We start from the raw sequence: 26,434 nt of genomic DNA, 5'->3' as shown, positions 1-26,434 counted from the left end.
AAAAAAAAACAAAAAACAAACAAACAAAAAAAAACAAGGAATCACATTTATTTCTAAGATCAACTTTTTTTTTTTTTTTTTTTTTTGAGACAGAATCTCACTCTGTCACCCAGGCTGGAGTGCAGTGGCATGATCTTGGTTCACTGCAACCTCCTCCTCCTGGGTTCAAGCAATTCTCATGCCTCAGTCTCCCAAGTAGATAGGACTACAGGCATGCACCACCACACTGGGCTAAATTTTTGTATTTTTGTAGAGTCAGGGTTTCACCATATTGCCCAAAGTGCTGGGATTATAGCCATGAGCCACCACACCCCGCCAGTCCAACTTCTTAATCATTCCATTTGTTAAAGAAAATTCGTATTTTTCTTGAAGACTTTTCCTGGAGTCCCATAATTTGTAGAAGTTTCTTTAGGTCTTTTTGAAGAACAACTATGGACATCTTTTCAAATTATTGACCTTTTGGATTAGTTCAACAATTGTGTGTTGGATGCAAGGCTTCCTATTTCTAGAATTCTTCCTCTTCTTTTTCTTTTTTTCACCCTATGGAACACTCAAACACATTTTTCAGACAAGATATGTGGAATATATAATTTCTAAGTCTTCCCATGTCAGAAAATGTCTTCTAATTGTTAGAATACAGAAGTATAGGTTCAAAGTCATTTTGCCCTCAGAATTTTAACCATGTTATATTGTTTTTAGCATTCATTGTTTCTTATGAAAACTTTGATGTAACCTGATTTTTTATACCTTTGTAGGTAATATTTTCTCCTTATGGAAACTTTTAAGATCTTTTCTTTTTCCTTGGGGTTCTGAATATTCATGATGATGTGCTTCGATGTGATTCATTTTATTGATTATACTTGCTACTTAGTGGACCCTGTCAGATTTTTTCACTCAGAAACTTTCTTTTATGATGACATAAATTATTTTCTACTATCCAGTTTCTCTTTCTGTAACTCCTACAGTTGAATATTTGACTTTCTGGATAGATTTCTATATTTCTTAAATTTTCTTCCATTTTCTCCTTTAAAAAAAAAAAGCTTTACCTTCTGGGAGATTTTATTGTTTCTTTCTTTTTGTGTTATTTTGAAATAGTTTTCCTTTGGCAATTTCTCTTAAAGTTCATGAACCCTTTTTTTGCTCTCGGATTATTTTTCACAGTTGTCTGTTCATTTTCTTAAATTTCTTTGAGGATCTTAATTTAAATACCTATAAATTCTCGTTTGTTCACTGAATTATTGTTGTGTCAATTTCAGTTGTTTTGCTTGTTTATATCTGTTCTCCTTTATGCCACCAGTTCTGCTAAATGTGATCCTTAGCTGGTCATTATTCTTATGATTGAAGGACTAGGTTAGATTGTAAAGTGAGATGGCATGTATCTTGTGACAGATGTGCAGGCCTCACTTCTCAACAGATTAGCCTTGACTATTGGTCTTCTTTCCCCTTAGGAAGCTAGAGAAAGAAGCGGGCAGTTTCTGCCCCACCCTGGACCTTTACTCTAGGAGAACTAATAACCATTCTAGAAACATTTCCCTCTTCCCAGAATTCTTTCAATCTCTGCAGAAGAGTTCTTGACTTTTTGCTTGGGAAAAAAATGCCATCACTGCACTCTAGGGAGGGGATGTGCCAACTCATGTATCTGTTTAGAAGTAAGTCCTTCATTTAATCACCTTGATGCCTGCTTTAGTTTCCACTCACACTCCTGATGCCTGCCAACTATGGTCTTAACACAAGCTGTCCTGGATGAGCATTTTCCACCTGTGCTCCAGGCTTCTGCTAAGCATGTCCTTAGCTGCCACCCCTCCCTGGCTTATCATCATGATCCTGGAGAATTCGTTCGAATCTCTGGTCAGCTACTTCTCCTCACTGTACTTATTGCCTCTTGTATGTGCTTCCTGTCATTACAGTTGGATATGGAGGGAGGAGGTAGAGAAACATGATCAGTTCACTATTTTAAACAAGAACATGAACCTAGGTCTTCTGACCAGTCTTCTTACCCTTATACCTAGGATATGAACATCACATTCCACCCTTTTACTTATTACCTGTGTCTTTAGGTACAAGCCATTTCACCTCTTTGTGTCCCAAATTTCTTACTATTATTTACGGAGAATAACACTGATCATATGTGGTGGTAATATAAATTGAGGAGAATAGTATCAGTCACATACAGTTTCAACGAGGATGTTTTAAGGGTGTCTAGCATAATGTCTATTAGGATCTAGAAAAAAAATCTAAAATTTAAAAGCCTGTGTAAATTGTCAGTTTTGTAATTTGACTTTCAGAGCCGTATGAATAAGATCCAACATAAAAAAAAGAGTAAATTTAAGAAGTTATTAAGTTTTAAAGAGTATTTAAAATTAAGAAGTTATATATTAAAAAGATATATCTTTGTTTGAAAATTAAAGTAAAATCTTAACACAAATGGCGCGTTTAATGAAATCACTAGATCTCAAGGTATGAGACAGCTATTGTGTATTTTAAGGCAGATTAGAGTGTTCACATACATTTTCTTTCTCTGACAGAACATGCTTTGTTCTTATTTCTTCTTCCCTGGCAATGCAAAATAATATAACTTTGGATATGTTACGAAACTTTTATGAATCTAATTTTCTTCATCTATAAAGTGAGAAAAGTATTTCCTCCTCTCTCTCTCCTAGGACTCTTTGAATTAAACAAGTCAATAATAGAAGTGACCTCCTTGCACTGGGTTCCCTTACAAGAAATTGTCTCATCCCGTTCAGAAATGGTCACATCCAAAGAGGTTCTTTAAAGAATACTGTGGATGTGTTTGATAAAATTGTAGCTAAACATGATTACAGTGAAGGAAAATCACAAAAATGAGATGTTAGTCCGCTACCTTTGCAAAAACAGCAGGCTCAAGATATATTTTTCAGGGGAACAGTCACCTATTATTGGATTTGAAACCTTAGCAATTTTAAAAGATGTGCTGTATTTAACCTGCAGAAGCCCCAAAACACAAGAATTGTATTTGTGGATAGAGGATAGATGTTCCATGCTGATTGACCTTACTTCATTATATATTTGTTGACTTTCTTTTTATCAAACTTATATTTTGCCACATAAAACATACAGAACTTCCCAAAGAAGCCTTGACCTGATTGCCAAAAAGACTTCCAAGAACAAGAAGCCAGACAGATGGGAGACGTGAATACTATGTAAAGTTTTGGCAAGCTTCTCTGGATGTGTCTGCTGCAAAGCGGTGTGGGGGATGAGAACATTTCCTTGCTTTCAGACTTGCTGCAAAATTCTCTGACATGCTTTAGAGGGTATCAGGTCTTACAGTTTACATTATCACAGGAATATCAGGTCATGGTTGAAATTATGGATAGTTACATGGTTGGAAAATAGATTTCAATTTTTTTCTGGCAATATGTTGGGAAGATTATTATTATTTAATGGCACTAGAGAAAAAAGATGGCTACAAATGCCTCTTAAATTTGGCCTTCTAAATAAGCAGAAAGCTATTTGATAGTAGTATTCTTGTATAACTAATGCTAATTGTTTTGTAGAATTTAAGGGGCAAAAATAAGGGGAAAATGCTGTGACATTGTGTTCAGTCATCAATGGACCAAGTATATTTAGTTGTCGGATGGTCTACGATTGGTATTAATATAACTAACAACTTAGTGCTCTGGCTATAAGTGGGGATGAGGGTTTGGTTGAAGTCTGACATCATTATGACAAGGCAGCTTCGATTATGCCACTGACATTTTCATCCTTGTTATTTGCTATAAGAGAGCATGTTAAAATAGTTCTAATCAGGCCGCCAATACTTAGAGAATTCGCTTTAAGTTTTAGAAATAATCATTTGCTTTCCTCCCCTGACTGTATCAAACATGCTTGGTTGAATAGATGGAAGAGGTCCACTTTGGGCTCAAATATAGCTATTTTTTAAGCTTTTATTATAGGTTCAGGAGTATATGTACAGGTCTGTTATATAAGTAAATTGCATGCCACAGGAGTTTGGTGTACAGATTGTTACCCAAGTAATAAGCAGATTATTTTTGTTACCCAAGCAATAAGCATAGTACCTGATAGGTAGTTTTTCATTCCTCTCCCTTCTTCTACCCATCACTCTCAAGTAGCCCTGGTATCTGTTGTTCCCTTCTTTGCATCTATGTCTTCTCAATGTTTAGTTCCCATTTATAAGCGAGAACATGCATTATTTGGTTTTCCGTTCTTGCATTAGTTAATGGCCTCCAGCTTTATCCGTGTTGCTGCCAAGAACATAGCCTCATTCTTTTTTTATGGCTGCTGATATGGTTGGGCTCTGTTTCCCCACCCAAATCTCATCTCAAATTGTAATCTCCAGCATCCAGGGAGGGACCTGGTAAGAGATGATTGGATCGTGGGGACAGTTCCTTCATGCTGTTCTCATGATAGTGAGTTCTCATGAGATCTGATGGTTTAACAGTGTTTGGCAGTTTCTTCACTTTCTCTTTTGCTGCCATGGAAGACCTGCCTTGTTTCCCTTTCTGCATGGCCTTCTGCCATGATTGTAAGTTTCCTGAGGCTTCCTCAGCCATGCAGAACAATGAGTCACTTAAGCCTCTTAAAATTACCCAGTCTCGGGTATTTCTTTGTAACAGTGTTAAAACAGACTAATATAGCTGCATAGTATTCCATGGCGTATATGTATGACATTTTCTTTATCCAGTCTACTGTTGATGGTCACTTAGGTTGATTCTCTGTCTTTGCTATTGTGAATAGTGCTGCAATGAACATAAATAGGCATGTGTCTTTATGGTACAATGATCTATATTTCTTTGGATATAGTCCCAATAATGGGACTGCTGGGTCAAGTGGCATTTTTGTTTTAAGTGTTTTGAGAAATCACCATACTGCTTTCTACAATGACTGGACTAATTTACATTCCCACCAATAGTGTATAAGTGTTCTTTTCTCTCTGCAACCTTGCCAGTATCTGTTGTTTTTTGACTTTTTAATAACAGCCTTTCTGACTGGTGTGAGATGGTATCTCATTGTGGTTTTGATTTGTATTTCTCTAATGATTAGTGATATTGAGCATTTTTTCACATGCTTGTTAGCCATGTATATACTTTCTTTTGAAAAGTGTCTGTTCATGTCCTTTGGCCACTTTTTAATAAGGTTGTTTGTTTTTTGCTTGTAAATGTGCTTAAGTTCCTTATAAATTCTGGATATTAGACCTTTGTCAGATGCATAGTTTGCAAATATTTTCTCCCATTCTATAGGGTGTCTGTTTGCTCTGTGGATAGTTTCTTTTGCTGTGCAGAAGCTCTTTAATTAGGTTCCATTTGTCTAATTTTGTTTTTGTTGCAATTACTCTTGTCTTCATCATGAAATCCTTGCCTATATCCAGAATGGTATTTCCTAGGTCATCTTGCAGGGTTTTTATAGTCTTAGGTTTTACAAGTCTTTACTGATCTTGAATTGATTTTTGTATATGGTGTAAGAAAGGTGTCCAGTGTCAAAATCTTCTGCATGTGGCTAGCCAGTTACTCAGCACTGTTTATTAAATAGGATGTCATTTCCCCATTGCTAATCTTTTGTCAAAGATTAGATGGTTGTAGGTATGTGGCATTATTTCTGGGTTCCCTATTCTGTTCCATTGATCTATGTATCTGTTTTTTTTTTTTTTTTTCCCCCAGTACGATGCTGTTTTGGTTACTGTAGCCTAGTATTGTTTGAAGTTAGGTAATGTGATATCTCCAGCTTTGTTCTTTTGCTTAGGATTGCCTTGGATATTTGGGTTCTTTTTTGGTTCCATATGAATTTTAAAACATTGTAATTCTATAAATAATGTCATTGGTAGTTTGATAGAACTAGCACTGAATCTGTAAATTGCTTTGGGCAGTATGACCATTTTAACAATATTGATTTTCATGAGTATGGAACATTTTTCCATTTTTTGTGTCATCTCATTTCTTTGAGCCACGATTTGTAATTCTCATTGTAGAGACCATTTACCTCCCTGGTCGGTATATTCCTAGGTATTTTATTCTTTTTGTGGGAATTGTGAATGGGATAGTGTTTCTGATTTGGGTCTTCGCTTAGATGTTATTAGTGTATAGGAATGCTAGATTTTTGTGCATTGATTTTGTATATTGAAACTTTGGTGAAGTTGTTTCTCAGATCTAGGAGCTTTTGGGCAGAGACTACAGAGTTTTCTAGCTATAAAATCATACCATCTTTAAGCAGAGATAGTTTCACTTCCTCTCTTCCTATTTGATTGTCTTTTATTTCTTTCTCTTGCCTGATTGCTCTGGCTAGCACTTCTAGGAGTATTGTGAGTGGGCATCTCTGTCTTATTCTCAAGGGGAATTCTGCCAGTTTTTGCCCATTCAGTATGTCGGCTGTGTCATACATAGCACTTATTATTTTGAGGTATGTTCCTTCAATGCCTAGTTTGTTGAGGGTTTTTAACATAAAGGAATGTTGAATTTTAATGAAAGCTTTTTCTGCCTCTATTGAGATGATCATGTGTTTTTGTTTTTAATTCTGTTTATGTGGTGAATCACATTTATTGATTTGTGTGTGCTGAACTAACCTTGAATCCCATGGAGAAAGCCTCCTTGATCATGGTAGATTAGCTTTCTGATATGCTGCTGGATTTGGTTTGCTAGTATTTTGTTAGCATATATGTTCATCAAATATATTGGCCTGAAGAGTTTTTTATGTTTGCCTCTGCTAGGTTTTGGTATCAGGATGATGCTGGCCTTATAGAATGACTTATGGAGGAGTCCTTCCTTCTCAATTTTCTGGAATCGTTTTAGTAGGAAAGGTATTAGCTCTTCATTTTATACATTTGATAGAATATGACTGTGAATCTTTCTGGTCCTGGGCTTTTTCTGGTTGGTAGGCTTTTTATTACTGATTTAACTTCAGAATTTGTTATTGGTCTGTTTCAGAATTTGTTATTGGTCTGTTCAGGGATTCAATTTCTTCCTGGTTCAATACTGGGAGGCTGTATGTCTTCAGGAATTTATTCGTTTTTTTAAATAAGTTTCCTAGTTTGTGTGCACAGAGGTGTTCCACAGTAGTCTCTGAGGGTTTTTTTGGCATTTCTGTAGGGTCGGTAGTAATGTTCCTGATATGGTTTGGGTGTGTCCCCAACCAAATCTCGTCTTGAATTGTAGCTCCTATAATTCCCACGTGTTGTGGGATGGACCCTGTGGGAAATAATTGAATCATGAGGATGACTTCCCCCATACTGTTCTTGTGGTAGTGAATACATCTCATGAGATCTGATGATTTTATATGGGGAAACCCCTTTCACTTAGTTCTCATTTTCTCTCTTGCCTGCCACCAATATAAGATTTGCCTTTCATCTTCCAGTAGGATTGTGAGACCTCCCAGCCATGTGGAACTGTGAGCCCATTAAACCTCTTATTCTTTATAAATTACCCAGTTTCAGGTATGGATTTATCAGCAGCATGAAAATGGACTAATACAGTCCCTTTTGTCATTTCTAATTGTGTTTATTTGGTTTTTCTATTTTTCTTTATTAGTCTAACTAGTGGTCTATTTTGTTGTTGTTGTTTTTTTTTTTTAAACCTACTCCTGGATTCATTGATCCTTTGAATAGTTTTTCATGTCTCAATTTCCTTCAGTTCAGCTCTGATTTTGGTTATTTCTTGTCTTTTAACTTTGGGGTTTGTTTGTTCTTGTTTCCCTAGTCCTTTTTTCTTTTTCCTTTTTTCTTGTTATGCCATCTCTAGTTCCTTTATGTGTGATGTTAGGTTGTAAATTTGAGATCTTTCTTTTTTTATGTGGGCAGTTAGCACTATAAACGTTCCTTTTAACACTGCTTTAGCTGTATCCCAGAGATCCTGGTATGTTGCATCTTTGTTCTCATTAGTTTTAAAGAATTTCTTGATTTCTGCGTTAATTTCATTTTTTACCCAAAAGTTATTCAGAAATTCAGAAGCAGGTTGTTGTTTGCTTTCCACATAATTCTATCAGCTTTAGTAATTTTCTTAGTATTAATTTCTATTATTTTATTGCACTGTGGTCTGAGAGTGTGTTTGGTATCACTTTAGTTGTTTTTTTTTTTTTTTTAATTTGCTGAGGGTTGTTTTATGGCTGATTCTTTGGATGATTTTAGAGTATATGCCTTGTGCATATGAGAAGAATGTATATTCTGCTGTTTTTGGGTGGAGATTTCTATAGATATTTGTTCAGTCCATTTGATCAAACGTTGAGTTCACATCCAAATATGGGTTCTTAAATATTCAGAGTTTTAAGAAATAGTTGATTAAATATAAGAACAAGCCATTTAATTGGTACAAGAGAAAAAGTCTGGAAGACTGTGAAATCTGTTACTTTAAAGGACTTTCAAGGAGTGAAATAATTATTTTCTAGTTTTAAAGTTTAACTTTTTTTCCTATTATAAAATTACCTATTCACTTGGAAATTATAGAAAATAATGATCAACCAAAAGAAAAACATTCTAATCACCCACAATCTTAATGCTCAGAGTTAATAACTGATAACATTTTGGTATATATCTTTGCTGTAAAACATATATGTTAAAATAATTTTCCTGTTTTCCAAAAATGTATACCAAATATCCTACACTGTGTTTTGACTTATATTTCAAAATTCATTAAGTATCCATTTGTAGAACTATTCTTACTGGCTGCCTATTATGTACATGTATTCAAGGTTTACTAGAAATGCAGCTTTGATTTCTGATGGTTAAATAATTTACTTGCTAGAAGGTAGGGTGATTGACAGGTGATTTGTAAAGGTGCTGTGTAGATCCTACCTAGATTTTACTTGTGAGCTAACAAGCTAATTCTTCACTATTTTATGGATGCTGCCAGAAGACATGAGGCTCCTAGATCAGAGAGAAAGGACTTAATTATTCTAGAGCTTCAAGTCTGTCTGTGTCAGTTCCCACTTTTGCCCAAGCCCCACTGGGGAAATGCAAAGAGCCCATAATGGATACTTGCACATGAATAGGTTGCATTATAGTAGGAGAATTATGAACTCAGAGATTCACTGCCTTTACATTAAGCAGAAAGAAACCTGCTCTTTGTCTGGGGGGAGACATTAACTCATCACTCAAGGTTGATCACTGCAAAACACAAGCCTAGAAATGATCCAAGTGGCTAAGTCAGGACTTGACATTCTTGGCATATTCAGCAAGACCATGATGGGAAGCTCAGGGCCCATGGTAGATTGCTTCTCCCAACAGGTCCCTTTTGCTATATGACTCGTTCCTTGGTGCTTCTGGACAGATTTCTTCTCTTGCTGTGACTCTATTAGTCTATTCACCCCCCCCTTTTTAGACTGAATCATAAGATAGAATATTGGTCCCCAATGTTTTTGGCACCAGGGACTAAGTTTTGAGGAAGACAATTTTTCCATCAACGGTGGGGGAAGGGAGATGGTTTCAGGATGAAACTGTTCTACCTCAGATCATCAGGAATTAGGGTCTTTTAAGGAGCATGCAACATAGATCCCTTCCATATGCAGTTCACAATAGTGTTTGTGCTCCTATGAGGATCGAATGCCACTGCTGATCTGGCAGGAAGTGAAGCTCAGGTGGTAATGCTTACTCACCTGCTGCTCACCTCCTGCTGTGCTGCCTGTTCCTAAGAGGCCATGGACTGGTACCGGTCCATGACCCAGGGGTTGAGGGACTCCTGGGATAGAGCATAAGGTTATATTTACTACTAGGTTGAGTTTATGATTCTACTTAAAGAATCATAAAGGATAGCTTCAGAACAAGTAAGTTTTGGGGTCGATTAGTGGGCTTTGTGTTTTCATCTAAAAGATCTTTAAGGACTCAGATAACAATGTAAATGCTACCTTTCCTAATTAATATTCTCTGTATGTTGGTTAGCTGTTTTTATATTATTTTGCTCTTATGCTATCATTAAGACAACTATGTATTTTATGCCTAGTGGTTTGGTAAAGATAAAATGAGGTAATATATGTCAAAAGTTCCTTGAAAACTAGAAAGAGCTAAACACTTGTAGGAGTTCAAAATATAATGTTTACCATGTGGTATATTCAACTGTACAGAGCAGGGTTTATAGAATATGTTTGCTTTGTTCATTAGTCACGTAGCTTATTATTGGTTAGGGTTAGTAACCATTGTTATTTCACTTGGTTTTTCACATTTTAACAATTTTGCGTCTCTAGCAAACATACAAAGATTATTTTTTCCTGCTTTTACTTTAATTTTGCAGAGGTTGCATTTAGAAATGGAAAGTTTTGAAAAAAGAAAACTTTATCTCAATTACCTACAGCACTATAATTGAAATAGGAGGAAAACACATTTTAAAAGTTGATTGACAACTAAAGAAATGATGGTATTCAAGAGGCTTTTGTAAAAGAATAAACAAAATCTGCATCCTGTACATCTGATATTGGTATATATGTTATTCTTCTACCAACCATCTCATCACCAGAACCACTGTTCTCAGTATGAGACTCTGGTCCTATGTGAATATGTGTGTGTGTGTGTGTGTGTGTGTGTGTGTGTGTGTGTGTGTATTAGAATTGAGAAGTAAAAGAACGGAGAGAAGCATTGGAACTGTGTCACATGGTGCTGGCAGCAAGAACATCTCAACATTTCCTGACCACACGGTGGCTTCTACAAACTGTCACATTAGGTAGGTCCCGAACCTGCTTTCACTTGAATTAACCTGCAAACCCACTAGAGCATGGGTTTGGGATTACTTGGAGACTGTATAGGAGAGCAGCTCACTTCCTATTTTTCTTTTTTTTTTGAGATAGAGTCTCACTCTGTCACCCAGGCCGGAGTGCAGTGGTACGATCTCGGCTCATTGCAACCTCCACCTCCTGGGTTCAAGCAATTCTTCTGCCTCAGCCTCCCATGTAGCTGGGACTACAGGTGTGTGCCACCACACCCAGCTATTTTTTTTTTTTGCATTTTTAGTAGAGATGGGGTTTCACCGTATTGGCCAGGCTAGTCTCGAACTCCTGACCTCGTGATCAGCCTGCCTTGGCCTCCCAAAGTGCTGGGATTACAGGTGAGAGCCACTGCGCCCAGCCACTTCGTGTTTTCTTTAGGCAGTTCTCTTTTATGTGTAATATGTAAATTGTATGGAGTATAGCTTTCTCCTTTATTCTTCTTGTTGACTACTGTTAGATCTGTGTACCGCTCTCTCTCTTTGTCTTATAAGACAAACCTTTAAATGATCTGTGTCTGGTTACTGGATTGCCTGTTCTTGAAAACCCTCATCATGGCACAATGCCACATCAGAGGGCTGAAAAGAATGCAGAACAACAGTGGTAATTCAGTGCTCAATGCATTTTGTGTAAATGAATGAATAGATTGTATCTTTACTTCTGTTTTTTTTTTTCTTCCCACTAAACCATTTTAAAGAATGACATCCTATGCTTTGCATCTGCACTACCACCTAGCAAAGAGCCTTACATGTAGTAGGGACACACACGCACAATCTACTTTATAATCTACTTTATAACCGAAAAGTGTTACAGATAAAGAAACATTAACTGTTGATATTATATTTCTATTTTAGTCTTTGGTTCCAAATCCTATCTAGTTTCTGGTGTCTTGACCCTTGGCTGTGTTTGCTCAATGGCTGGTGACTTAAGTTTTAGTTGTGTTAGAGGAAAAGTTAGCCTTATCCTCAAATAACCTAGATTATCTGTTTATATTTGCTAAGTAAGCAGCCACCAAGTACTTTGGTACTGAGGTCATGCCTAATTGCGGTAGATTTGCCAAATATTTTCTCTGTCATTAAAGCCCTGGGAGAACTGTGTTCTTGGTGCTCTTGTACTTTTTGTAGTTATGGGCATGAACTAAATGATAGACATGCAGGTGTTTTGTGAGCAATGTTTTCTTAGTATGAGAGGCCCCAGATAAGGAAGACACCCAAAGATGACTTCAGCTAAACTTAAAAGTCATGAAATTATGAATCTAGAATCTTCAGTTACACAGTAACAGAAAAGAAATCACTCTTCTTCCATTTCCAAAAAAGTATCTTGTTTCCGTTGAACCCATCCCATTTACAACTATCCTGTGCGGTGTATTCTCTTATTCACATGCTATTTTTTTTTTGTAAATAATTTTGATTAAATAGTTGCTAGATACCTCATTATTTTGCATTTTATTCACACAAATTTGCTTTGACAATCTCTTAATGTTGCTGCATATACAACCAATGCATTTCTCTACTGTTGCATAGTGTGTGTTCTGTGCCCCTTTAGGAATGAGTGTGGATTTCTTTGAAAGAGAAACCCAAAAGCAGGATTTCTGAGTCATAGGGAGGGGTAAACTCAATTTTACTAAATATTGTAAAATTACTTTCTAGACAGCATGCTTCAGTTTCCAGACCCACCAGCAGGGTTCCTATAGCCTCACATTCCTGCCAACACTTGGCATTATACAGCTTTCTAATTTTTTTTTTTTTTTTTTTTTGCCAGTCTAACAAATGTGAAGTGATATCTCATTATTGTTTCAATTTGCATTCCTGATTACCAATGTGCTCAAGCATCTCTTCATATGCTTGTGGGCCTGTTGGGTTTACTTTTTTTTGTAAACTGTTTATATCCTTTGCCCACTTCCTATTATAATTCCTGTATTTTTGTTGACTTGCAATAAATCTTGGTGTATTCATGACATTATATCCTTGTAAATTTTAGACATTGCAAATCATCCAATATGTCATCTTTCAGTTAACTTTGTCCATAATGTTCTTCCTTGAAAACCAGAATTTTGGCCAGGCACGGTGGCTTACGCCTGTAATCCCAGCACTTTGGGAGGCCGAGGTGGGCGGATCATAAGGTCAGGAGATTGAGACCATCCTGGTCAACATGGTGAAACCTTGTCTCTACTAAAAATACAAAAATTAGCGGGGCATGGTGGCGGGTGCCTGTAATCCCAGCTACTCGGGAGGCTGACGCAGGAGAATCACTTGAACCAGGGAGTTGGAGGTTGTAGTGAACCAAGATCGTGCCACTGCACTCCAGCCTGGCAAAAGAGGGAGACTTCGTCTCAAAAAAACAAAAACAAAAAAAGCAACCAACCAACCAAACAAAAAAACCCAGAATTTTAAAAAATTTCTGATGTTTTTTACTTAATCAAAATTTTGCCTTGTGGTTTATGCTTTTGGGTTTTCTTTTTGGTCTCATTCTATTTTCTACCACTATAACAGTACTTGAGACTGGGTAATTTATAGTGATTAAAATCATTAGACATTTATTTGGCTCACAATAAATGATTAGGAATTTATTTGACTCCCAATTCTGGAGGCCAGGAAATCCATTGTTGGGCGGCCCCACCTGGTGAGGGTCTTGTCGTTGTGTCATCTTGTGGCAGGAGGGGAAAGGGCAAGAGAGCTTACTCATGCACAAGAAAAAGGGAGCACGTGCACTAGAGGAGGCCAAATTTGCTTTTATAGCAAACCCACTCCCTTAATAACCACATTAATCCATTCCTGAGGGCAGAGCCCTTATGACCAATCACCTCTTAAAGGTCCTATCTCTCAACACCGTTGCACTGGGGATGAAGTTTCTAACACATGAACTCTGGGGGACACATTCAAGCCATAGTATTTATGAAGTCTTTTAATATCTTGTCAAAAAATTATCTTATGTTATCAGCTATTAACTTTATAGTTTTACCTTTTGCAGTCGAGTTGTTAACATTTGGAATATAGTGGTGTACATGGTATTAGGTAGTGATCCAGTTATTATATTTATCCATTAGTGGCCCAAGTTCCTAATACTACCTTCCTTTATCATAAACATAAATGCCTCATATCCCTGTGTCTGTCTCTGAGCTCTCTATTTGGTTCCATGGCTTCCCAAGTCTGCCACAATTGGGTAGTATGTCCTAATACTTGGTTGGGCAAGTCCTCTTTTTCTTTTTCACAACTGACTTTTATTATTCTACCTAAGCTTAAGCTATTTCTCAAAAATTCATACAGAATTTTGGTAGTTTTTATACTTTCATTTGATGAGAATTTACATGTTTATTACAATGAATTATCCCCTGTCAGAGAATGGCATGGGTGTCAGTCCATTTTGCACTACTATAAAGAAATACCTGAGACTGGGTAATTTATAAAGAAAAGAGGTTTAATTGGCTCGCAGTTCTGCAGGCTGTACAGGAAGCAAGGCAGCATCTGCTTCTGGGGAGGCTTCAGGGAGCTTTTACTCATGGCGGAAGGCAAAGTGTAAGCAGGCGTCTTACATGGGAGGAGCAAGTGGGGGTGTGCTACATACTTTTGGACAACCAGAACTTACTAGAACATACTCACCATCACAAGAACAGCACTGAGGGGATGGTGCCAAGCCATTCATGAAGGATCCACCCCCATGATCCAATCACCTCCCACCAGTCCCCACCTCCAACAATGGGGATTACAATTTGACAAGAGATTTGGGCGAGGACACAGATACAAACCATATCAGTATGTTTCTCCATTTATTCAAATCATTCATTATTCTTCATTAACAGTTTTCAAAAATTTTCCATAGAGGTTTTGTGTATTCTTAACTACTAGAGAATTTATAGGTTTTTTTTTTTTGTTTTTTTTTTTTTTTAGATGGAGTCTTGCTCTGTTGCCCGGGCTAGAGTGCAGTGGCGCCATCTCGGCTCACTGCAACTTCTGCCTCCTGGGTTCAAGCGATTCTCGTGCCTCAGTCTCCTGAGTAGCTGGGAGTACAGGCGCCTGCCACCATGTCCAGCTAATTTTTGTATTGTTAGTAGAGACAGAGTTTCACCATATAGGCCAGGCTGGTCTCGAACTCCTGACCTTGTGATCCACTTGCCTTGGCCTCCCAAAGTGCTGGGATTACAGGTGTGAGCCACCATGGCTGGCCTGTAGGTTTTGTTACTATTTTAAATGTTGTCTTTTTAGTTATAAATTTTTTTTAACTGGAGATCGTTGGTATAGAGAAATGCTAATGCTTTTTGTTCTTTGATCTGGTATCCAGCAACCTTGCTGAACTTTCTTACTGTTCTCATGTATCTACTGATTTTAAACGATCATATCATGTACAAATAATGACAATTTAATATCTTCACTTCTGATCTTTACATCTCATTTTTCTTTTTCGGTATTTTTGGTTCTTATAGTATTAGTCAAGATTTCAGTACTATGTTACATAGCATCAGTGATACAGTAAGCATTCTTGCCTTAAAGGGAATATCTTAAAAAATTTCTCCCTTAAGAGTAATGTTGCTAGAGGCAAGCCTTGCCAATTTAAGAAAGTTTCCTTCTATTTGTAGCTTGCCTTTAAAAATAACTAAGTTGTTGAACTTTGTAAAACGCCTTTTTAGTTTGATTAAAGTAATTTTTTCTCATTTCTTCTATTTTGAATTTTTTGGGCATATTTTTCTAGTGCTAAAATAACCTTTCATTCTGATATATATTCCACTATATCATGACATATAATTATTTTAATATATTTAAACATTTGTTTAGCCCATATTTTCTTTGAGACTCTTAAATCTACATGCATAGATAAAATGTGGCTGCAATTTTTTTTTATTGCCCTCATGTGGTTTGGAATAAAAATCATGTAAAGTGAACTGGGTGGGATTTTCTTTTTCTTTTTTGTTTGTGAAAACATAAAACCAGAACTGTTCCTTAAAAGTTTGGTAGAATTCGTATATAAAGCCATCTAGGCCTGAAGTTTTCAGGGAAGTGAATGATTTAAATTTTTTATGCTTATTGCACTATTAAACTTTTTTCTTCCTTTTGGGGCAAACTGGCGTTTTATATTGTCTATCAACTTATCCTTTTAATCCTTCTTTTTTAGTTTTTCAGTTTGTTAGAGAACAATGTATCCTAATACTGCTTTTTAAATATTCCTTTTTATCTCTTCATTCTGCATATGATTTGCATATTTTCTGTTTATTTGCATATTTTCTCTTTAATTCTTGAGTATCCCTTACTATTATTTTTTTTTTTTGAGACAGAGTCTCGCTCTGTCGCCCAGGCTGGAGTGTAGTGGCGCAATCTTGGCTCACTGCAAGCTCCACCTCCCAGGTTCACGCCATTCTCCTGCCTCAGCCTCCCAAGTAGCTGGGACTATAGGTGCCCGCCACCATGCCCGGTTAATTTTTTGTATCCTTAGTAGAGATAGGGTTTCACCGTGTTAGCCAGGATGGTCTCCATCTCCTGACCTCATGATCCGCCTGCCTCGGCCTCACAAAGTGCTGGGATTACAGGTGTGAGCTACCGTGCCAGGCCGAGTCTCCCTTATTTATTTTATTTTATTTTTTTTTTTTAAAACTAGTTTTCTATAACTAGGAAGTTTTTAAAAGTATTTTAAATACTTTTAGACTTTCAGAAGATTAGTAAAGATAGAAAAGAAAGTTTCTATATACTCTTTATACAGCTTCCTGTAGTAATACATCTTACATAACCATGGTAAAATTATCAAAAGTAAGGAGCTAATATTAACTACAGGCTTCATTCAGGTTTCCTGTTTTTCCACTAATGCCCCTTTTCTGTTCCAGGATATAAATCAGGATACCATATATTGTGGTATGAATTGTGTTCTCCAAAAATTGATATGTTGCAGTCCTAACCTCCAATATCTCACAATGTGATTGTATTTGGTGATAGAATCTTTAAAGAAGTAAGTTAAAATGAGGTCATTTAGGGTGGGTCCTAATCCAGTATGACTGTTGTCCTCCTAAGAAATGAGGAGACAGACATGCACAGAGGGAAGACCATGTGAAGACACAAGAAGATGGCCATTTACAAGTCAAGGAAAGAGCTCAGAAGAAAGCAACTCTGCCGACTCCTTTATGTTAAACTTCTAGCTTAAAGAACTGTGAGAAAATAAAGTTCTGTTGTTCAAATCACCTAGTCTGAGATGCTTAGTTATGGCAGCCTTAACAAACTAATACACCATATTTTATTTGCTTGTTGTGTTTCTGGAGAAAGTTTTATTTCAAATTCAGCAGTCCTGGCTTTTTCTATTTCTTCTAAATTTTGTCAAAAACCTGAGCAGCTCCATACCAACATTATTTACAATAGCCAAAAGGGGAAGGAACTCAAGGGGCTCACCACAGATGAATGGCTAAACAAAATGTGGTGTATATAAAAAATGGAATCTTGTTAAGCCTTAAAAAGGAAGGAAATTCTGACACATGCTACAACATGGATGAACCTTGGGGACATTATACTAAGTGAAATGAGCCAGTCATGAAAAGACAAATAATGTATGATTCCACATATATGAGGAACCTAGAGTCGTTAAATTCATAGAGAGAGAAAGGTAGTTTTAATCCAAGAGCTTGGCAGAGTTGGGGAATAGGGATTTGTCATTTAAAGGGAACAGAGTTTCAGTTTTGCAAGATGAAAAGAGTTCCCAAGATTGGTTGCACAATAATATGTATGTACTCAATACTATAAAAGCATACGTTACAAATGGTTAAGATGGTAAATTCTGTTGTGTATATTTTACCACAATTAAAAAGCCAAAACATGGCACAGTGGCTCAAGCCTGTAATCCTAGCACTTTGGGAGGCTGAGGTGGGTGGATCACCTGAGGTCAGGAGTTCAAGACCACCCTGGTCAACATAGTGAAACCCCATCTCTCCTAAATATACAAAAATTAGCAGGGCATGGTGGTGTGTACCTGTAGTCCCAGCTATTCCGGAGGCTTAGGCAGGAGAATCACTTCAACCGGGGAGGTGGAGGTTGCAGTGAGCTGAGATCGTGCCATTGTACTCCAGCCTGGGTGACAGAGACTCTGTCTCAAAAAGCCAAAACATAAAACCATGAACCAGCCCCTTCTTTAGTCCATGTCTTTTTATATTTATCAGAGGCAGCTAGAAAGAGCCAGGTGTAGCATTTCTGCATTTGTCTAGAAACTTCCTCAGCCGGATCTACAAATTCACTTGTTCACAGGGGATGGTGCTGTCAAACTTTCTACTTACTATATAACAAAAGTGCCTTTTGTTCCTGCCTCCAATAACATTGTCTTCATTGTCCTTCAAAACTCACCAACAGATTGCCACTTTCATTAACCATCACTGAGGCCCTTTCAGCGTTTGCTTGGTCCCAAAGTCACTGGCATAGGTTTAGAGTTTTCATTATGGCAACAATCCATTTCTAGGCACTGGATTCTGTTCTGGCTGTCTATTGTTAGAAGTGAGTGACTGATGGCAGCTGATCTACAGGCACCTGTTTTCATCAATCTATTTCAGCAGAACTTCTACCTTGATATCCCATCAATATTGACCACATAGGCTGTTACTGTCCATTTTTTTTGCAGTGACGGAGCAGAAAAATTATTGTCCAAGGTAACATGGGGAGGGAGAAAAGCAGAATTTCAAGTCTTTCCATCAGTCTATCCAGTCTTTCTCTCTATCCATTCCTCCATAGCAGTTTATGATATTTTCAATTTGCTTGGGTATTTTTTTTCTGGGGGGGTGGGATGTTGGTTTAGCTACTCCTTGCTTCTCTTGTGTCTGCAATTCCTCCAAAGTTAATTTTTGGCTGTGGGCTGATTTAGGAGCTGAGGAAAAATGTTAAAAAAAGATATAGACCGTGGAAATTTCAGTGGGGAAAACATATCATTGAAAATCAAATATTATAATATAGCGTGCTAATTGATATGAAGAAGGTAAGCACAGTGTATTATGGGAGAATAAGGGACTGTCTTCCATATCAGACTTGGAGTTCATGGGAGGCTTGATAAAGTGGCCAGGTAGAAGGTATAATGTAAAGCATACTTTAGGCAAAGGGACTTCATGTATAAAGGCGTCTATGAAACAATGGTTTGAGATAGCATGAATTTTTTAGGACTCTAAATGTAGTTCTGAATTGTCTGGAACAAGGAATATATGCATGAGAGTGGTTGGAGAAGTTGGAAGTAGCAGGGCCCTGATTATGTCATTCCAGGGAACTTGGATTTTAAGCTTTAGGAAAGTGAGCAATACTGATTTCAAATAGGGAATTGTCAGGATTGGGTTTATATGTTTCAAATATTACATAGAAAGTAGTATATGATTCTTCGGCTTCAGCAACCCTTACTTGCATGGGAACTTTCTAAAATCCTGGAATGGGTACTAGAAATGAGTTTTGTGGTCAACTGTTTTTGTAAAATTGGCAAAAATAAGATATTTTGAATGCAATGGTCTCTTTCTGGTATAATGTGCCTCCATTACACTTTTCCTAGGCTGTGGGCAGTTTTGCAAACTGGTTAAGAGGAAGTTTAGGATTTTTGTTTTAGTCTGGGTTTAGAAATATATATTAAAGTTGTTTGTGGTCACTTCTGTGTATAGTGAAGTTACTGGTCATTCTGGAATAGAAATGGCTTCTGGTAATACTCTTAATGCCCATGGTGCCTACCCATCCAACAGCTATCACCCAAAGACCTAGGGCCAAAGGTCATCTTGTCACTTAAATGTGATTTTGTTTTTCTTAAAGAAGGTCCCTACACCATACAAACGTCAAGAGCTACAAACCAGGATCTTTACTTGGAGCAATGTCAAACAGGACCCAAGAGTATGCTATTATTAAACATTTTTAACCCGGGAAAGATGAGGGCCTAGAGCAAGGCAGTGGCCATGCATATGGAAGAGAAGGGTCAAGATACAAGAAGCACAAAGGGAGTCCAACCTCTGGCAGTTAGCCATTGCTTTGACTTGGAGGTCCATTCACAGAGAAAGACCAGTAGGGAAATGGTGTTTGATGGGCTGAAGCCTGCTTTGGGCTTGTTGTTCTATTGATGGACAAATAGAGGAAAATGCTGGTCTGCAGTGTAGCTGAGCACCCAGGTGTTTGGGGGATCCTATTTGCTATATTTTCCATTCTCTGGAGGCCACTTACAGGCTATTTTTTGACCCTCACTTTTGTGTCCTGAGGCCATGAAACAGCAGCCAGCTTTCTCACCCTCAGAATTTCCCAGGAACACTTCCACCCCTGAGATGCCCACTCAGGGGATGCAGGGCGCAGGCCCGATGGGGCTCTTGCCAGGCCTGGTCTGTGATGGGACACATGGGTCCTTGGGTGTTGGATCTTCGCGTCCCTTTTGGCAGGATGCTCTTCCCTACGAAGAGAGGGTTTTCTTTCTGTTATATTCCCCAAACCTCCGCTTCCCCCGGACAGGAAGTCTACAGCACCTTCCCCCAGGGTTTTATAAGTCTCTAGGCGCCCAGGCTTAGGCTCTAATGAAGAAGCCTCAGTGTTGATTTCCCAGCTGGGAAACATAGCTCATTATCTTCCATGGTTTTGCACAATCTGGAATGCTTCACAAGCTGGGCTTGAGGTCTGCGGTGACTTTTTAGTTTCCATGTATGAACTTCGAATGAAGGGCGAAAGCTTTCAGTCAGTTGAGTTGCCTTTTTCTGAAGTCAGTTTTCCCCAGGGAAGGAAACCACCACAGTAATTGCAGCTTTTTATTTTCCAAGTTAGCCGATGTCTGAGTAAGCTGGAATTCCACTGTCTGGGAACTGAACTGCCATGGCAAGATTGTTGAGAAAAACTTGACCTCATTATTACCAGCAATTGTGGAATGAGTAGAAATGCATATTGATTAGTTTGCCAATTGCAAATACTTTCCAAATAAGACAGTCAAGAAAGAAAACCAAAATGTATTAGACAACAGTAGTCCGGTGAGAAGCTTTATGATACTGGTGATTCAGAGTGTTTTTATAAACCTGCTCTAATTATACCTTGAACTGTGTTGAGTCAGAATAGAGACTTAAACGTTAGACCTAATACCATAAAAACCCTAGAAGAAAACCTAGGTAATACCATTCAGGACATAGGAATGGGCAAGGACTTCATGTCTAAAACACCAAAAGCAATGGCAACAAAAGCCAAAATTGACAAATGGGATCTAATTAAACTAAAGAGCTTCTGCACAGCAAAAGAAACTACCATCAGAGTGAACAGGCAACCTACAGAATGGGAAAACATTTTTGCAATCTACTCATCTGACAAAGGGCTAATATCCAGAACCTACAAAGAACTCAAACAAATTTACAAGAAAAAAACAACCCCATGAAAAAGTGGGCAAGGGATATGAACAGACACTTCTCAAAAGAAGACATTCATACAGCCAACAGACACATGAAAAAATGCTCATCATCACTGGCCATCAGAGAAATGCAAATCAAAACCACCATGAGATACCATCTCACACCAGTTAGAATGGCAATCATTAAAAAGTCAGGAAACAACAGGTGCTGGAGAGGATGTGGAGAAATAGGAACACTTTTATACTGTTGGTGGGATTGTAAACTAGATCAACCATTATGGAAAACAGTATGGCGATTCCTCAAGGATCTAGAACTAGAAGTACCATATGACCCAGCCATCCCATTACTGGGTATATACCCAAAGGATTATAAATCATGCTGCTATAAAGACACATGCACACGTATGTTCATTGCGGCACTATTCACAATAGCAAAGACTTGGAATCAACCCAAATGTTCATCAGTGACAGAGTGGATTAAGAAAATGTGGCACATATACACCATGGAATACTATGCAGCCATAAAAAAGGATGAGTTTGTGTCCTTTGTAGGGACATGGATGCAGCTGGAAACCATCATTCTCAGCAAACTATTGCAAAAACAGAAAACCAAACACCGCATGTTCTCACTCATAGGTGGGAACTGAACAATAAGATCACTTGGACTCGGGAAGGGGAACATCACACACCGGGGCCTATTATGGGGAGGGGGGAGGGATTGCATTGGGAGTTATACCTGATGTAAAGGATGAGTTGATGGGTGCTGACGAGTTGATGGGTGCAGCACACCAACATGGCACAAGTATACATATGTAACAAACCTGCACGTTATGCACATGTACCCTAGAACTTAAAGTATAATAATAAAAAAAAAAAGAAGAAATTTCACCTCAGTGAGACTTATCCTGACCACCCTTTAAAATTGTTTTTAAAGTTTTCTATTTCATCCCCTTTATCTGCTTGAAGTTGTTTTCCCCATGGAACTTTTTTTTTTTTTTTTTTTTTTGGTAAAATATAGTCTAATTTAGTCATTTATTTTACCTATTTCTCTATCCCACACTAGAATTAAGCTCTATGAAGGCAGGATTTTATGTTCCTACTTACTAATGCATTTCAAAAACCAAGAAAAATTCTGGCACATAGTAAGCACTCACTGAGTATCTACTGAATGAATGAAAGAATGTTATTTCCAAAGAGCATAAAGTAGAATGAGAAGTGGGCTTAGATGATTGGATTAACTTTTGTGGAACGTAGTTCAATGGAAGGTTCTAGTGGTGAAAGCAGTCAGTATGTCAACAAATGGTGATTGAAGCCCTACTTCACTCCAAATGATAGTTCCCCAAATCCTCCAGAATTTAGTATCCACTGTCCATTAAATACTTTGGTCATTTTCAAAATGTCTTATGTCTTTTAGTGTTCCTTGGGGGTAGGTTTGCCTTTCTGTCGTACATAGTGTGTCTTACAGTGATATGCACATACCAAGCAAATATTTGTTGAAAGAGGAAAGGAGTGAACTGGGTTAAGGCATTAGGTTACTTGGAAATCCATTCATTTATCACATAAACATGTGTTTTATTGCCTTATGGCCCACAACAGTAATATTTTGCAAGATGGGATCTGTATTTCTGAATGATCAGCGTGTTTTCTGCAATCTTTGGGTTTTCATTTCTCCGATCATCTGGAAAATCAACTCAAACGTATTCTGGATTATCTGGATAAACCAAATACTGGCAGGAAGTCTTAGTGTCCCTATTTGTTTCTGTGTATCTTTTGAGCATGTAGGCACTAGGTAATGTAGTACTTTTCTCACAGGTTAAAGAAAAGAATACAGGCAGACTGAAAAAAGAAATGATTTATTCACCCCAAAGGAAGCCCAAATGGCATTAAGCCATTCTGTTAGAATGCTTCACAGTAGTTTAAAAGGAGAAGAGAGATGAGAGAAATGAGTCATAAGATGTGTGGTAAAATAAGATTGCTGAACTAGCAGTCAGTACTATATGCCTGTTTTGAGAGGTGACTTTGTTTTGGCAAAGCATAAGGTTTGGTTTTCTTAAATGAATATTTTAAATTTGGTTTTTGTTGGTTTTATAGTTTTGTTTGCATTTATTTTGTAATTCTGTGGGATTCCTTGTTGCTACAGGAGCTATACAATCAGGAATTTGAGCCTACTTTTATGTTTTATATATATGAATGATATCATAATGAAAAATTGTTTAAATTAGGGGTGTGAGTCCTTGAAAATGTGTTTTTATTTGAGTAGTTTTTAGTGGAGTATATATACTTTACTTAAGTTTATGAAAAACTACATTATAAAGCTTCAGGGCCCAGGATGCAGAATATTTATTTCAGTAAAGTCCATGTGTGATAGTTCAATGTTGGACAGCTATTTCTGCAGCAACTGCTGCTAGTGGTGATGCTGGTGGTGAAAAATAGAAAGGAGGGAATCTTAGGAAAATATAGAGAGAAAGTTGGTTGGAGGAAGTGGAGGAATTTTAGACCAACTTGGAGCTTTCTTTGCAATTTAGCTTTTGACTGGCTCTGAATTTGTGAGTTGTCTTTCTTAGTGACACTTCTCAAATGGCTAAGCGAAATGCAGTCTCTTCGTTTCCAGATTTAAAAGAAAAAAATTGTAGTCAGCATTTCTGTAGTGAGGCAAATCTCTATGTGTAATGCGGAACACTGGGAGACATAAAGAGCTGTTTCGAGTTATTAGGATGGGAGATCAGAGGAATGAGATGCTTATTTGCTGATACTGTCCTCCCTACTCCCCAATCTTCCTAGCCCTGCAATGGGAAATAGGAGTAGAAAGAAATAAACCGAAGGCTTTATTTCAATTTACTTTACTAGAAGAGGTTCTGAGAGCAAGTGTTATTTTACAGTCACATTTTCTGCCATGTCTAGAGCAATATCATCCTGGAGTTCAGGCAATCAACACATATTTATTGAGCACCTATCATGTACCAGTCATTATATAAGGAAGTGAAGACAGCTCCCTGCCTTTGGACTTACATAAAGCCAATACTTAATGATTTTCTTCTACTGTGTGTCTTCTCTTGGTACACTTTGGTTGAATATGAGTGGGCAATTTGACAATTTTTGGCATGTTCTTTATGATAATTTTATAATTTCAAGGATAAAGTACAGAGAAATCATAAATGCCCAGATTAATTTGTTCTTTTTATCCTTTTCTGTTTCTAGGGGTGTCATGAAAGTTGACATAAATCTTCAGAAAGTGGACATTGACCAATGCTCAAGTGATGGCTGGTTTTCAGGAACTCATAAATGCCACCTCAATAATTCAGAGGTAAGAAGATGAAAATAAAATCCTTTTTAAGCTCAGAAATATGTTATTTTGAATATGTTATATTTGTGGGGGTAAATGAACAAGAGGCATCTTACTGGGAACAAAATCTTTGTAAGTCTCCGTGCTGCCAAATGAACTGAACTAGGAGTAGAAAATAAAATTTGTGTAGAATAACTGTTCATTTGGGGACTGAAAGAAGGCCAAAACTACAATTACATCTGAAGTTTGACTTCAGTCAAAGCCTGGCCCTATTCTTCAAAATGGGCTGGAAATTTAAAATAGTCCTGAGATGAGAAATCAGTCCCAGGAAGGGTCAAATTATGCCTGTTTTTATGGAATATGATGCTTATTGAAATATTGGTGGTATTCATTCGGGCACACTGCTATCTGCTAGAAGAGCACTAGACAAGGTATGGTGGGGCAATTTTGAAAACAAGGAGAAAACACTGTACAGGGTCCTGGAAAGGAATTGTGTATATGTGTGTGTATTTGTTCAGTTTTTAGTCCCTATTCATGCTGAATTTGATGATAACTCTGGTTGATAGGAAACAGGCATAGAGATCATGCTTCTGGAAATAAGACTATCACGTGTCTTTTGCAGTTTCAGAGAAGAAATATGACGACATAATAGTGATTTCATTTTTAGTAGTCCATTTTCAAGGTCCTCAAACTGTGAAATAAACATACAATAAAGTTCTTGATCTTAAATACTTGGGCTATTCCAACATTGATTCCATGACTTTGTGAGGAAAGTCAGCTTGCTTTCTTTAAAACAGAGGGGATATTTCCACAAATGTAGTAATTACATCTTTAATTTGAATTTTTGCCATTTGTGAAAGGTGATTGTACATAGTGTAATTTTTAAGGAAGGAATTTTAAATCAGAAGGAAATTTAGCAATAAGCACTTATTTGTACCATTACACACAAAAAAATGCACAGACAGGTGTACAGGTATATATGCATGCATATACACGTATATATGCCCATTGATTATTTACCATGTATACACCCACCATGCATACTCCTGCCACACACAACCCACATACCCCTGTACTCCCACACTCCTAAATATCTTTTCACTGTTTCCCACATCCACCATGCATTCAATACATACTTCCACCCTGCCACCACACTCTCCACAGCATCCCTCAAACCGTAAGAAGCCCCCATAATGCCCCATATCCCTCTAAATCTATCACATCTCTCCACCATATCCTGATGATCCCCCACTTCGTCAATACATTCCCACAGCTCCCCCATTCCCTCACATCCACACCCCTCCTCCCACATCTCCATACACCTCCACAGAGATTGCCATCCACAGTTAATGTTTCCGCCTTGCTAACTCACAAAATTGAGCTCTTGGTCTCCTTTAAATGTTCTTAGGGTTTTGAACATTTCTGAGCCTCCACTTAGGATGATTCGGGCATTTCTAAGATATGAATTTCAATTGCTTGGCTTGGTGAATATCTTTAGCCTGATTATTATCTCCATGCCAATGTCTACAGCAATATTCTTCTGTTAAGAGCAGATAGCCACTTAGTGTTGTCTTTTAGCCAGAGTGGACTTTTTTCTGCATGGGTGTCATATTGTGGATATTGATCTGTGTGTGTTCATTTCTATATAGCCTTGTGTTAGTGGTGCTCCTGGGTGGTTCAACAAGCAGTCTGCCTAGAAATAAGGAGATACTTACTTTTCAGTTTGTTACAGTTGCTGCTTGCCTCTAATAATCATGGTGTGGTTTTGTGTCCTTACAGTGCATCTGTTTATTTGACTAGATGGTCATACTACAAGAACCTCTTTTTCCTTTTGGAAGATTGATTTATTTTCATTGCATCAGGATGATTAATTTTCTGGGTTTTGTGTCTTTTTAAAGCTTTGAGATAAACTAGGTTATTTCAAGATAAAATATTATCCTCTCTTCTGATTAACAAAGATTAGGTTGAAATTTATAACTTTTGGGATTATATATGGGAGCATTATATTTATTAAATTCCTACTGAAAAAGGTGGAAAAATATTCTACAATTTCATTAGAAAATATTGTAGAAAGAGGCTAAGTGATCGAAAAGCAATATCAAAACAATGGATCTACAGAGTGTATGTTCAACTTGCAGTCTGTGTCCCTTTTGCCACCTTTTGTTGCCCAGGTACTGGAGTTGGGAGTAA

At 37.5% G+C, this 26,434-nt stretch overlaps 1 protein-coding gene across 1 annotated transcript in view; it reads left to right on the top strand.

The window, feature by feature from the left end:
• Window positions 1–26,434, top strand: part of GPR158 (G protein-coupled receptor 158) — a 395,462-nt gene that overhangs the window by 16,292 nt on the left and 352,736 nt on the right. The window contains exon 2 of the mRNA XM_031652460.1: window positions 24,160–24,265. Coding sequence (XP_031508320.1) covers window positions 24,160–24,265 — 106 coding nt within the window. The remainder of the gene's footprint in view (window positions 1–24,159; window positions 24,266–26,434) is intronic.

This window comes from Papio anubis, chromosome 11 (genome assembly GCF_008728515.1).
Source record: "Papio anubis isolate 15944 chromosome 11, Panubis1.0, whole genome shotgun sequence".
Lineage (NCBI taxonomy): Eukaryota > Metazoa > Chordata > Mammalia > Primates > Cercopithecidae > Papio > Papio anubis.
This window is presented reverse-complemented; position numbering and strand designations above follow the sequence as displayed.